Source organism: Nestor notabilis, unplaced genomic scaffold (assembly GCF_000696875.1).
Source record: "Nestor notabilis isolate BGI_N333 unplaced genomic scaffold, ASM69687v1 scaffold6760, whole genome shotgun sequence".
Taxonomy (NCBI): domain Eukaryota; kingdom Metazoa; phylum Chordata; class Aves; order Psittaciformes; family Psittacidae; genus Nestor; species Nestor notabilis.
Genome location: NW_009909612.1, coordinates 1 through 12,630, shown reverse-complemented (window position 1 = coordinate 12,630; position 12,630 = coordinate 1). Strand labels below are relative to the sequence as shown.

The 12,630-nt window shown below is 37.0% G+C and overlaps 1 protein-coding gene across 2 annotated transcripts in view; it reads right to left on the bottom strand.

The window, feature by feature from the left end:
- The window catches only part of MED23 (mediator complex subunit 23), a 37,928-nt gene extending 25,302 nt beyond the window's left edge, over window positions 1–12,626 (bottom strand). The window contains exons 1-11 of one of the 2 annotated variants that reach the window (XM_010013213.1): window positions 12,567–12,623; window positions 9,295–9,326; window positions 9,101–9,188; window positions 8,225–8,349; window positions 7,968–8,079; window positions 7,147–7,245; window positions 6,483–6,584; window positions 5,418–5,487; window positions 3,656–3,768; window positions 2,353–2,448; window positions 1,761–1,778 (exon numbers count right to left, since the gene is read on the bottom strand). In XM_010013213.1, the coding sequence (XP_010011515.1) occupies window positions 1,761–1,778; window positions 2,353–2,448; window positions 3,656–3,768; window positions 5,418–5,487; window positions 6,483–6,584; window positions 7,147–7,245; window positions 7,968–8,079; window positions 8,225–8,349; window positions 9,101–9,188; window positions 9,295–9,326; window positions 12,567–12,614 (903 nt within the window). In that variant the 5' untranslated portion in view covers window positions 12,615–12,623. Of the gene's footprint in view, window positions 1–1,760; window positions 1,779–2,352; window positions 2,449–3,655; window positions 3,769–5,417; window positions 5,488–6,482; window positions 6,585–7,146; window positions 7,246–7,967; window positions 8,080–8,224; window positions 8,350–9,100; window positions 9,189–9,294; window positions 9,327–12,566 lie in introns of both variants that reach the window. The other variant, XM_010013289.1, reaches the window with a different exon arrangement.
- Window positions 12,627–12,630: the final 4 nt, after the last annotated feature.

Genomic DNA, 12,630 nt, shown 5'->3' with positions numbered 1-12,630 from the left:
TCTGCAGATTAGTTCAGCTCTAATAATAATACAAAATTATCAGCCATTTCACTGAAAGCATTGATACAGTTACACAACTTCTGAAAAGCATGTTACTATTTTTTGTCACGTGGCTACATTAACAAATCCAGCTATAACATAAAGTTAATTTGTAACTAAAAGCAACTCAAATTTTAATGTTTTCCACAGTTTTAAACAGAGTATATTAACATTTAAATGGAAAATTACTTTTTGTTCTGTATCACTACAGCCTCCTTCTCTATCTTTGTATTTTTAACTCACGAATTTTCAACAGCCCAAACATCTTTATACTGATGTAACTCTAGTTACACAGCTATAGTTAATGTTCTGTCAGCATTTCCTTTATAAGCTACATTCTTCCAGTTTGTTCCTTGGCCATACAAATTCATGCCAGGTTGAAACTTTGTGTAGGTATTCCTATACTAGGAAACAAAGTTTAAGAAATAAAGTTCAATATATTTCATTACTTCATTTAAATTTTCTTCATTTACTTTTAAAGGACAGTAAAGTAGGAGTTAAAATCCAGCATCTTTAATATCAGTGTTTTTTGACCTGAAGGCACAGACCATCCAGAGTTAGAAGAATAAAATGGATTCAATGTATTTTTGTCTTAATCTTGTATTATTTACCAGCTACAAGATGTACAGAGGCATAGTTTGATTTATTAACTGAATGTAGACACAGAAATAGACACAGAATACAAATATTACTTATTTCAACACTAAACCTAGCAGCTCATTTCCAAGGTTTATCATTTCAGCTGCTTTAAGTTTCAAATACAAAAGATAGCAATATACAACACAGACTACTGTTTGCTAAGATGTAGGAATCTGCGCATTCAAAACCATTGTCCCAGTCCAGAAAAAGCACTGGTGTATTTCACTTACAATGGGAAATATACACAAGGTTTCAGGATCATGTAAATTTTATAGTCAAGTTACAAATCTGAAAAAAGTTTCTTAAATGGAAACACTGACACAACCTTCACTATAGTATTGCAAACAGCAACGCTATTTTATAAATCTTAAACAATGGGGTTTCTTTTAAAATAGATGGGGAATCTATTATTGTAACAAGGGACCAACTATAAATCTAATACCCATAATTTCAAATTTCAAGCAGAAGTCCACTTGGTTGATTTAGTTTGACATTTGTTTATTTATTTAAACAAGTAGTCAGATTTTAAGGAACTACTTTTCATATGGTATTCTGCTCTACCTTTCTTTAAACTAGCTTGGAAAGTATAATAATTGCCTGTTGGGAAGTTTGTTACAGTTCCTAATGATAAGAAAATTCCACTAGTAAATCTTTTTTCGTTTGGGTTTTGGGTTTTTTTTTTTTGGGGGGGGGGGGGGGATTTACCATAATGTATTTACAGCTTTATAATTTTACAATCAAATGCAGCGGATGTTTTTCCACCTGCATAAGAAAAGGAATTTTGAACTAGGAATCTCTCCTCATCTGAAAATTCCAGCAGACAAAGTAAAAGTTCTTAAGACTGGTAAGGGAAATTGTAGCAGTCCATTCCAATGAAAATTTTAGGACCAAAGGACCACCGACTGTCAGCTTTATGCTACATCTCTCGTATCTCTAGAAATTTGTAGTGAGAATTTGCCCTTGACTAATGGTCCTGCCAATTTCAAGCCCTGACTGTACATGTATTCTCTAACTGGAATCAGTGGCTACAAAGCGGCCAGCGTATCGTTAGTCACAATACAACAGTAAGGTTGTGAACATACCTGAGCAATGTTCAAGGTCTAGAGCATTGGAGGATGGGCAGGACAAGACAGGACAGAACAAAAATAAAGGAAGAAAAAAAGAAAAGACAAAACAGTGACTATGAGGCCAGCCTCAAGGATCCCCAAGTCAGACTAAGCCCTCCCACCCTATGGTATAAAAATAAAAAACGTAACAAAACAAAACCCAGCTTTTCAGTGTCCTAGTACCATAACATGCTAATACAAGAGAGTACTATGCTTTAAAACCTAATGAACAAAAACCATTTTTACTGTTTGAGCTAGCAGTCTCATACTGTCTGTCAAAGGTGTACTTGAGGCTGGCCTTATAGGAAAAAAAAGCAATGCAAAAAAAAAAAAATCATATTTTAAATCTCTACTTTTCAATTTAACATTTGTAAAGCAATATATAAATGATAGGAACAACAGTGTCCAATTAACCTAATATGATCTCATAAAAAAAACAAAACCAAAAAAAAAATTCACTCTCTGGACCTAAACTGTTTTGCTTAGTTAGCTATAGCAAAGAAAAGAGAAAAAGAATAGTGCAGATTCTATGCAGAATTAAAACACATGTTATAGCATAGTACAGTACCTGCTTATTCAGACCTAGCATATTGCAGACCATATCCCTTGAATACGGTTGTTCCAGCACATATCTCAACAAAGCAGTCTGTGGCTCAAACAGATCCTTAAAAAAAAAAAAGCAATCACATACAAACATATATTGCCTCCAGATTATGCTTAATACTGAGTTTATGTTTAACTGAGTTCACATAGAAGGAATGTTTAATTTACGCAGATATGTATTATCCGGCAAATCTTTTTGCTCTCCAATACCCTAAATCAAGAAGGAAATAGTCACAACTCTTAGGAAGTGACAGATTTTATGGGGACCAAATAGACGAACATTCTTCATCCAGTAAAAGGATGGCACACTTTTTGAAACAGCCTTGAAGCACTGGAAGACCATCAAGAACTCAAAGGCAGCCAGCTAAGACAACTGAGGAAGCACAGGACCAAGATACATAAAAATCACGAGTAGTAAAATGAAATCAAGTACGGAACAACTGCTCACTGTATCTTCCAATAGCCGAATTACTTCAAAGACAAATGTTATCTCAAGCTAGACTCAAAACAAACAGAAGGAGCTGATTCCTCATGCAACATGAAGTTCTAATGTCGACTACCTGTCAAAGGCATGTTAAGGATGCTACAAGCTTACAGGGGCTCAAGAGGAGACTGAACAAATATTTGGAAGAGGAGGGTTTACTAAGTACACAGAAACAACACCTCTAACAGGAAATACTCAAAATGATAGGGACTGTCAAGTGTGAACACTATATATGTCATTAGATATACTATCTTTATATCCTTCCTTAGACAGCTAGGATATGTGGAATGGGATGCTGGACAATGTGAATTTTTGCCCTGATCCTTTAGTTTTTTAGATTTCTTCAGTACACCACTATTTCACACTCAGTTTTAAGTTTAAATAAGCAAACTTAGAAATCTGAACTGTAAAATTATCTTTCATATGGAATAACAAAGAGCACAGAAAGAAGATACTACATTTCCATTCTCTTACATCTCTCCACTGCTAAAAAAATTTTCCAATCTACTCTGTGCTCTCACTTGTTCTCTCACACACAAACCCCCACAAAGCACATTAAACATTTGATGTTCTTCAGCATCCTGGGCAGCAGTTACACCACATGCTAGTCTAAAGGTCCTCTGCATATAGCTTGCATATACAAAGCCATGAAGATATAACCTACGTCTTCCATGTTAGCCTAGCTGGAACAATCAGATATTCACAATTGAAATTATTTCCCCCCCTTGATACAAAAGCTCTGTATTTATTGAATATAACGTGTAAAAAGCTTCATAAGGCATACCTTATCATATGGTAAGAGACCTTTCAAAGGAAAACGAAGGGTTGTAGGATCCAGCTTCCATGAGTTACACATGGCACCCGAGTTATTTACCACAGGAAGAAGACTACAGCGACCTACATGCAATGAAACATAAATCCTAAGACAGCGAAACTGGCCTATCGCTTATGATTCTGATGCAAAACTTGGCCTCACCCACTTTTGTGCTCCCCTTAAATTTCCACTGTTTAAAGCTTTTTACCATAAGACTTCAGGCTGATTTTATTTTTAGAACTAATTTTCACCTAATAAAAATATCTAAGGAGTAAAATCACCATTTATTCAGATTTCCTACTCTGAAAAAGTAAAGTATTTGCAAATAATCTTAAAGTGCCCTTTTAGGTTACCAGAAGACTGTTCCATTACCATTGCTTGATCAAGGGATTTAATTTTGGCACATTGACCCTTTCCACAAAGAAAATGGTATCTCTGAAATAAGGGTATAATCTAGTCTTCCAGTTTTAACCCTGTAAGACAAATACTAGGCAGGATTCTGCCAGTAAACTACTAAAGAACTAAAAGGTCAATAGACCAGTCAAATACAAGCATCTGTACTCCAATTACAGCCAATGGAGATCCAGTCAATTCAGTCATTGTAGGCCAATATGATTCCGCCATCATACACAAAGAGTTTTTTGTCCTGCAAATTCAGACTTGTTAGTGTAGGTTAGACACCTGGGATTTCTTTCAGTTGCTTACACACAGGCATCTGAACTGAACCTCTAGCACACCTGTGTATCGGCATCTAAGTGTAGGTGCTTCAACTTTGACCTAAATCTCACTGTCAGTTCAAAGTCCATTACTTCTGTTGTCCAGACTGGCCATATTACTATCAGATAAAACAAGAAGTAAAGACATTTTTTCCCTTCAACCATACCTATAGAGGTCATTTACACATATAAGTCTTGTAAAAACTTGTGTGTGATCCCTGCAAGCCGTATGCATAAAAGCTACGCCACACTTTCAATATAAGAATAACTACATGCTTCTTAAGCACATGCTTTGGAGCATTACAGATAAATTTACATTTTTAATCTCTGAAGAAGCCCAGTTGCAATAGACCTTGCTGAGACCTAACAAATAATGCAGCTGTTATTAAGCTACTTAATTCTCAAAGAAAACAGAAGACATTTTTATCTTTTTGAAGAAAAATGCAACAGGTGTCACAATTAATACAGCCAAATTTTAACCTTCTGATTTCTAGCAATAAACAAAGGTGAGTGTTCCTTTCACAGAAAAGGAGAGCCACTACTTATCTGACCTACTGGGAAATGCTCACACAGAAGCCTGCAACAGCAAGGCTGAGCAGCTACAAAAACGCCAGCGGAAGCTGAAGTCAGAAAATACTCTATGATTAACATACCAGTAGATTTGTATTAACTCAAAATCCTTGAGCTTAGGAACCTACAATTTTCTTAACTTCTGCTGTAGTTAGAAACTGCATCCCATGTAACAAGTAGCACATTTCCACTACCAGGCTGTAGTAAAAATATTTTGAACACATCAATATGAATTTTCCCCTTCAGAGCAAAAACTGAAGGGAAACAAGTCTGAGAGTAAACTGACAAGAGTAAAGATACTTCATGAAACATAAACTCTGAATAATTTTGCTCAGATGAATATATGCCCCAAAAGGTCATAAGAAAAAAAAAAAAAAAAAAAAAAAAAAAAAGAGTTCAAAATAAATTAATTTATTTTTAAGTCATTCATGAAATCATTCTCTTACCACAAATGGAATTTATTCTTGCTGTAGGTCTGAAGGTATCGACAAAATCCGATACTAAATTACCTAGTAACTGGGTGAGGACAAAAAATTAACAGGGGAAAAAAAAAAAGGTAAGGGTTTAAGTTCTCGATAACAATAAGAATATTTAAGACATAAACAGTTTATGTTTTAATAAAATGCACAATAGTCTAGTCAATAACTGCCTTACTACACATTTCAACAAGTCAGAAAAGTAATCCAAAACCTAAGACCACAAAAGGAAAAATGTGCCCTTATAAAGAAGAGACAGAAAACACTCTTCTCAGTCTGCACTCGAATAAGAGTTATATAATAACTGAAATAATATAGTATGCATAAGAGAAACAATGCACACCATTTAGTAACAGATGATTTAAGACAAGTTTAGAATTTCTGTTCATAACAAATCTGTATGCCTTTAAGTAACAATTCCACAAAGCACCTACATTAAATTAATGTATTAAATAATTAATTTTTAAATTAAATTAAATCTTGGCTCAAAAGAAGTCAGTAGTAGTTCTCCCATTAATTCAAGGGAGGCAGGAATTTATCCTTTTCCCAATATTCAGTTATTTTAATAGAATACAAAATTAAAAATTAGATCAACGTTACATTCTTTCTGGAAACAATGACCATTTTCATTGCACCAGAGCCACAAATATTTTTGTATTACTGAATTTAAACGAAAAGAAAACACTGGTCAGCTATTTAAAGTGATTTCTTTTATCTTGAAGCCATAGAGAAAGCACATACTGGTAGATTAAGTGTGAACCTGCATTTCCAAATGCATTCAACAAAACCAATTCAGTGCTTCTAGAGTTTTGAACACCAGGCCAGAGGTCAAAACTACATCATCAATTTCATGAAGAACACATGGAGCTGCTTACAATCACATCAAGCCTGTATCTTAATTTACATGCCTGATCACAGACCTTACTGCTGAATAGATTTTAAATCTTCATTTAAATTCTGTTTATCAAAATATAACTCATTTTGGTTTGCGTGGAACAAATCCCCAGATTGTATGCTTTGATACTGTGTCATTACCCAATGGGGAAGTTTTCCTTCAGGATATAATTTTCTGATTTCTGTAACTGCAAAGTAGGCAGGTAACAAACACGCATTTCTTTCCAAAATGTAGGCTACCACCTATAAATAAAATAAAAAAAATCAAAACCATCAGTGTAAAAGACTTTGGGTAAGGTAAACAAAGGTGTAGTCGTGTCTACTGACGCAGCCCATGAAAATAGATATACTAATTAAAATACTTCTTCTTAAGTTGTATTCTGATAGAACATTAGTTTAAAAGCTGTTTTTAATTGTACAAGTGTAACTTAGACTGTTTAAGCCTACGTAAATCTCTGCCTCTGTCTGCCTACAAAGTATTGAAAATAATTACTATTTTTAGTCACTAAAAAATTAAGAAATTAATCTCACTATTATAACACATACATCTTATCTTAGGCAAATCAAATATTGGGCCTGACTCTCCTGTTATGGATTTTATTTCCTATCTACAACTCCTAAAAAGCTCTTTGTTTACTGTATAAAATCAAATTACAGAAAAGAATTCGAGCACGAAGAGTAAGTCTTTGCTGTTGAACTGTACCAACTCTCAGAGAGTTATCCCAGCTATTAGGAACTCACTAACAACAAAAGAATGAAGTCTGTCTTCCTCTGTAATAATAATGAACAGAATTGAGATAGTTACCTCTCTTGCTGCTAAAAGCTGCTGTACAACAGCTGAGCTCACAGTGTTTGGAATTGTTAATATTTTCTCTAGGATCACTTTCAATAGATCACGCACACCCTAAAAGGAAGCACACAAAATTAAATTTCTCAGACGCTCTATTTCTGGCAAAAAATTTAGACAATGAATATGGTTAGACACTACTTGGACAGACACATTAGCTGCACTAATGAACTTAATGTCCTTTATGGAACCTCTTAATCTCAGGATACCCCAGATGAGAACGTAACTCTTGAAATTTTGATGTATAGCCAGAGACATCCAACCTACAATGGCTTGTATAGGCTGACCAAAGTACAGTGTTATATTTTAGCTCTAACACACCAATGCTGGTGAGGTGATTCCCTGCAAGAGATGTATGGTTTCCTACTCCTTCTGTTAAGAGTTGTACCCTGCCAAAGACCTGGCTTTTAAGACCTTTTTCCTACTCAGCAACAGCGGTCAGAGCAGATAACAGAACTTAAGCCTCCGTGCTTGATAGTATTACCTTCCCATGTCTACCACTTCTGCAATTGCATTAGGGTTGTCGTAACTGAAAGAGGGATGAAAGATGACAGTGCAATGAAGAAAAGAGTAGGAAGAGTTAAGTTGCCCACACAAAATTATCTATTAAGGTAAAGCTCAACTACAGAAAGGTATTAAAAGTGGTCTCACTGAATTATTTTTTTCTTTCATAATCAAAGCAGACTTTGAAATACTGCATGTCTCTGGCACAGAATGATAAAAAAAAAAGCCAGAAAATGAAGTGTCTTAGCACAAAGAAATGAATGGGTGGAAGATACCTTGTAGTCTACGCCTCCAATAATCTTCCGGACCAATTTAAATGTTAATGCCCACAGCTGTGTCCTTTCCCATTCAAGTGTATCGGAGTTTATGAGAGATTCACAAACCATCCTAGCAGGAGACAATGTAAGAATAAGTGACAGATAATAAGCATGTGTTCTCCAGCAATAATTTTATAACTTCATCATAAAATATCCTCCAGTATTACAACTTCCACAAACCCTATTTATCGATTCATTCTGACATAGTTACTCACCTGGGTGGCAAAAGTCCAGTTTCTACTGCCATTGCTAAACAGTCGTAAAGAAAAGAAATTCTTTTAGGACTATGCTGGCTATGAATGAATCTTACAATCCACTGGACACACTGTTCATGGGATTCCTGAAAAAGCAATAAAGGGGAGAAAGAACGTATTTACAAGCAGTGAAACAAACTGTAGAATTCATATCGTACCCTACCACAAAGAAATTACACTAACACAAGAACAAGATTATAAATGGTAGAAGTTGTCCAGTTGTCTTGTTTTTCCTACAAGCCTTTTGATCTTATTTTGAGAAAGTGCAGTTGCTCAGTACTGGAAACACCTCATGGGTGAAACATTGATTTCTATAGTCAACTTTGGTTTTCACATGAAGTCAGCAGAGAACAGAATAAAACAGAATTGTTCTATACTATTCTTTCCCTTTTCCCTTTCACAGTTACAATCAAATTCAGTGAAAACAAAGATGACCAGGTCTCCAATACAGAACAGAGTCTAGAGGTATCTAACTTCTGGAAGGTAATTTTTGAACATAAACAACTATCTTTTTTTTTCCCCTCCCCTACTTACTCACTTCTACTGGAAACGCTGTAACAAACTCTCTTTTTTTTATTTCTTAACTGTTATACTTTCATTTGCTTATCCTTACTTAACACTGCACACCAACCTCTACTGAACAACTGTATCATCTTATACATGACAAAACTAATCTTTTTTCTTGCAAAGTCTTTCTATATTCTTTACTGCACCATGTCTGAAACTAGATTCTGAATGACTGGACACAAACCTTACAGCTTGTTCCCCTGCGTCAATGTATCACTACATTAAAAAAAGTGTATCAAGTACTTGTAAGAAACAAAATTAAATGTTAACCTGGGAAAGACTGCTCCAAAACTGTCTAAAAGCACCGAGGCAGCTGATCAGTTTGGTTCTCTCATCTTCAGGAGTGTCCATAAACATACTGATGCAAACAAAAACATTAGTTATTAGCAGTACCCATTGGAAAAGCATAAGTAGAAAATACATTTATACCAAGTCTTGCACAAATAAACTAAAATTGCACTCACCCAGGAAAAGCTTCTTCAATTACTTCTGTTTTCTGCAAGAGAAAAAACTCTGAGTGAGCTATTGCGAGGTTTCTATGAGTATCACACCACCAGGATGAAGCCCAAAAGGGTAAGTCATACTGTTATAGGGCTGTATCAGACAGAGATTTATTTCTTCTGCTATGCTAGACTCTTTCAAAGTTGAGATTGCTTTGTTTTCATAAAAACAACACATCTTGTGGATTCAAACTAAGGCTTTCTGTTTTGTTTTGGTGGATTCTGGGGTAGGATGGATGGGTTTTTTTCCTTTTTCTTCTGAATGCCTAGATATTAATCTACTTCTGAAAGTTGGATAAATTTTTGATTCTGTTATTGCAGCTTTTTTCATACTTTGAAAAGAAGTAATATTTTTGAATTCCATCAAGTTTTTGTCTCATTTATGTTGCATGACACTCAGTAACACAAACCAATTATTACAATTACTTTCTCATCTTAGTTTAGATTCATTGCTTTTTAAATTCCATTGAATGATTATACAGTGAATGATTATACTAGGTGAAAGACTATATAGTATCATAGTGTCATAAAATAGTTTGGGTTGAAAAGGTCCTTAAGATCATCTAGTTCCAACCGTTCTGCCATGGGCAGGCACAACTCCTACTAGACCAGGTTGCTCAAGACACTGTCCAGCCTGGCCTTGAACACTGCCAGGGATGGATGGATATACAAATATCCAATTTATCTTCTCTAAAACATTCCTTTTTTTTTTCTTTTCTTACCTCCTCTCACCCCCCCCTTTAAAAAAAAAACAAAACCAAAAAACCCCCAAAAATCCCCACCACCTCCATTTTGCTCGAAGACTTCTACATCATTATTCTAACACATCAATAAATAGGTTCTGGAAAATACTATCCTACAACTATTTCTACCTTCTGCAAGAATTTCATACTATGCACAGATGTGATCTGTAACTAGCCACTATGTATTTTCATTTTAAATTGTAGAAATAAGAGAATGTATCCAAATAAGCTTTCTGGTGAACCTTTTCAACCACACAGCCTTGAACCGCCTCTCACTGCTACTCACAGCTTTCTCAAGACACGAAAAGGAAACTGATACTCATCTGTTGTGTATAGAAACTTAAGGTTTGTTGCTGTCTACCAAGTCAGTAATAGCGGCGGTGAAAGCAACAACTTGCTATTTTCTCAGTTCTGGCTTCAAAAATACAGTGAAACTTTGTAAGGGCCTTTTGTTCTTCAACAAAAATTCTAGGCAAGTAATATTGCTTAAAAACAGGCAATGTGACAACACAGTCAAATCACAATGTTAAACATGTGAAAACATAATCTCAGTGACAGTGCCCAAACAAGAAATCAGTTGGGTACTGACAATTAATATGCTATGAGCAACTTGACACCATTCAAAGAGAAGTACATTGTGCATTTTATAAGGCAAATTTAAAACAGGAATCAAAACTCAACCTTCCCTCTACTAAAATTCATCCTATGGACACCACTTTCAATTACACCTCTCTACGGGACCTACATACTCTTTCCAGAGCAGACAGTTTGACCAGCCTCCTCTCTGAAATGTCAGTCAGGCTCCTGTTCATAACCTTATCAGCTACTGTTACCCCAGTTTTTCCAGCCATGAAGCGCTCCTATCTACCAAGAAGCTCATTCATTTGAGCTCTAAAAATCAATGACTTAATGACCCAGTGACTCTGGTTCACTAAGGGAAAGACAGATCTAACTAGTCTGGTACCCTTCTATAAGATCACCCACCTACTGCACCAAGGAAAGGCAGTGGATGTGGGTTTTGTGGATTTAAGTAAGACTTTTGATAGTACCCCTCACAGCATCCTTCTGGACAAGTTGTCCAATTGTGGGATGAACAGTGGGTTCACAGTATGCTGGGTGAAGAATTGGCTGAAGGGCAGAAGTCAAAGCATGGTACTGAATGGGGCTGCATCTAGCTGGCAACTGGTCACCAGCACTGTTCCTCAGGGCTTGATTTTAGGGCCAGTCCCATTCAGTGTATTTATCAACAATCCGGATGCAGGTGTTAGATGCACCATTAGCAAGTTTGCTGATGATACCAAACTGGAAGGTGCTGCTGACTCTCTCAAAGGACAAAAGGCCTTGTAGAGGGACCTAGATACATTGGAACATTGGCCTATAATTAGTGGGATGAAATTTAACAAGTCCAAATGCCAGATCCCGCACAAAGGACAGAGTAACACCAGGAAAAAGTATAAACTGGAAGAGAAGTGGCTGGAGAGCAGTCCTGCAGAAGGGGATCTGGGGGTGCTGGTCAACAGCAGGCCCAACATAAGTCAGCAGTGTACCCTGGCAGCCCAGAGAGCAAACTGCATCCTGGGGTGCATCACACACAGCATAACCAGGTGGTCAAAAGAGGTGATTATTCCACCGTATTCAGCATTGGTGCAAACTCGCCCTAAATACTGTGCGTACTTCTGAGCCGCAAAGTTTAAGAAGGCTGTCAAGGTCCTTGAAAGTGTCCAGAGGAAGGCAACAAAGCTGGTGAAAGGGCTGGAAGAATTGTCCTATATGAGAAGCAGCTACGGACTCTGGGTTTGTGTACTTTGGAGAGGAGGCTTAGGGGAAACCTCATTGCTCTCTACTGCTTCCTAAGGAGGGGAGATGCTGATCTCTTCTCCCTGGGATCCAGACAGGTTCAAAGCTGAACCAGAGGAAATTTAGACTAGACATTAAGAAGTATTTCTTGACTGAGACAGTCATCAAACACTGGAACGGGCTCCCCAGAGAGGTGGTCAATGCCCCAAGCCTGTCAATGTTTAAGATGCATTTGGACAATGCTTTAAATAACATGCTTTAACACGGGATCAGCACTGAATTGATAGGGCAGCTGCACTAGATAATTGTTGTAGGCCCATTCCAAATGAAATAGTCTATTCTAGTCTATTTCAATGACCTACCTAACCATGCTTCGGTTTGCAAGTACCATTGTGCGTGTGTATTTCCACGACTTACTCACGCCATTATGGTGGCTTACAAGAAATGTCTCCTCAAGACATTCATCTGCTCACAGCCTCCTTTGAAACGTTTCCTTAAACTGCTTATTTTACAGCGAACTCGGCACAATACAGCTTGGTTCTGGGTAAGCTATCCGCGTCAGGAAAACACAACCCCTTTTTCTCCCCGTTCTCTGGTCTTCTTCAGGATTCCCCCCGCCTCGCAGAGGGAGCACAGCGGGCCGCAGGGCCCCGGCCCGGCCTACCCACAGCGCTCTCCCCAGCCCCACGGACTCACCACCACCTCCTCGAAGATGCTCTGCAACTGCGTCTCCATAGGCACCATGGGAATCGCCATGGTG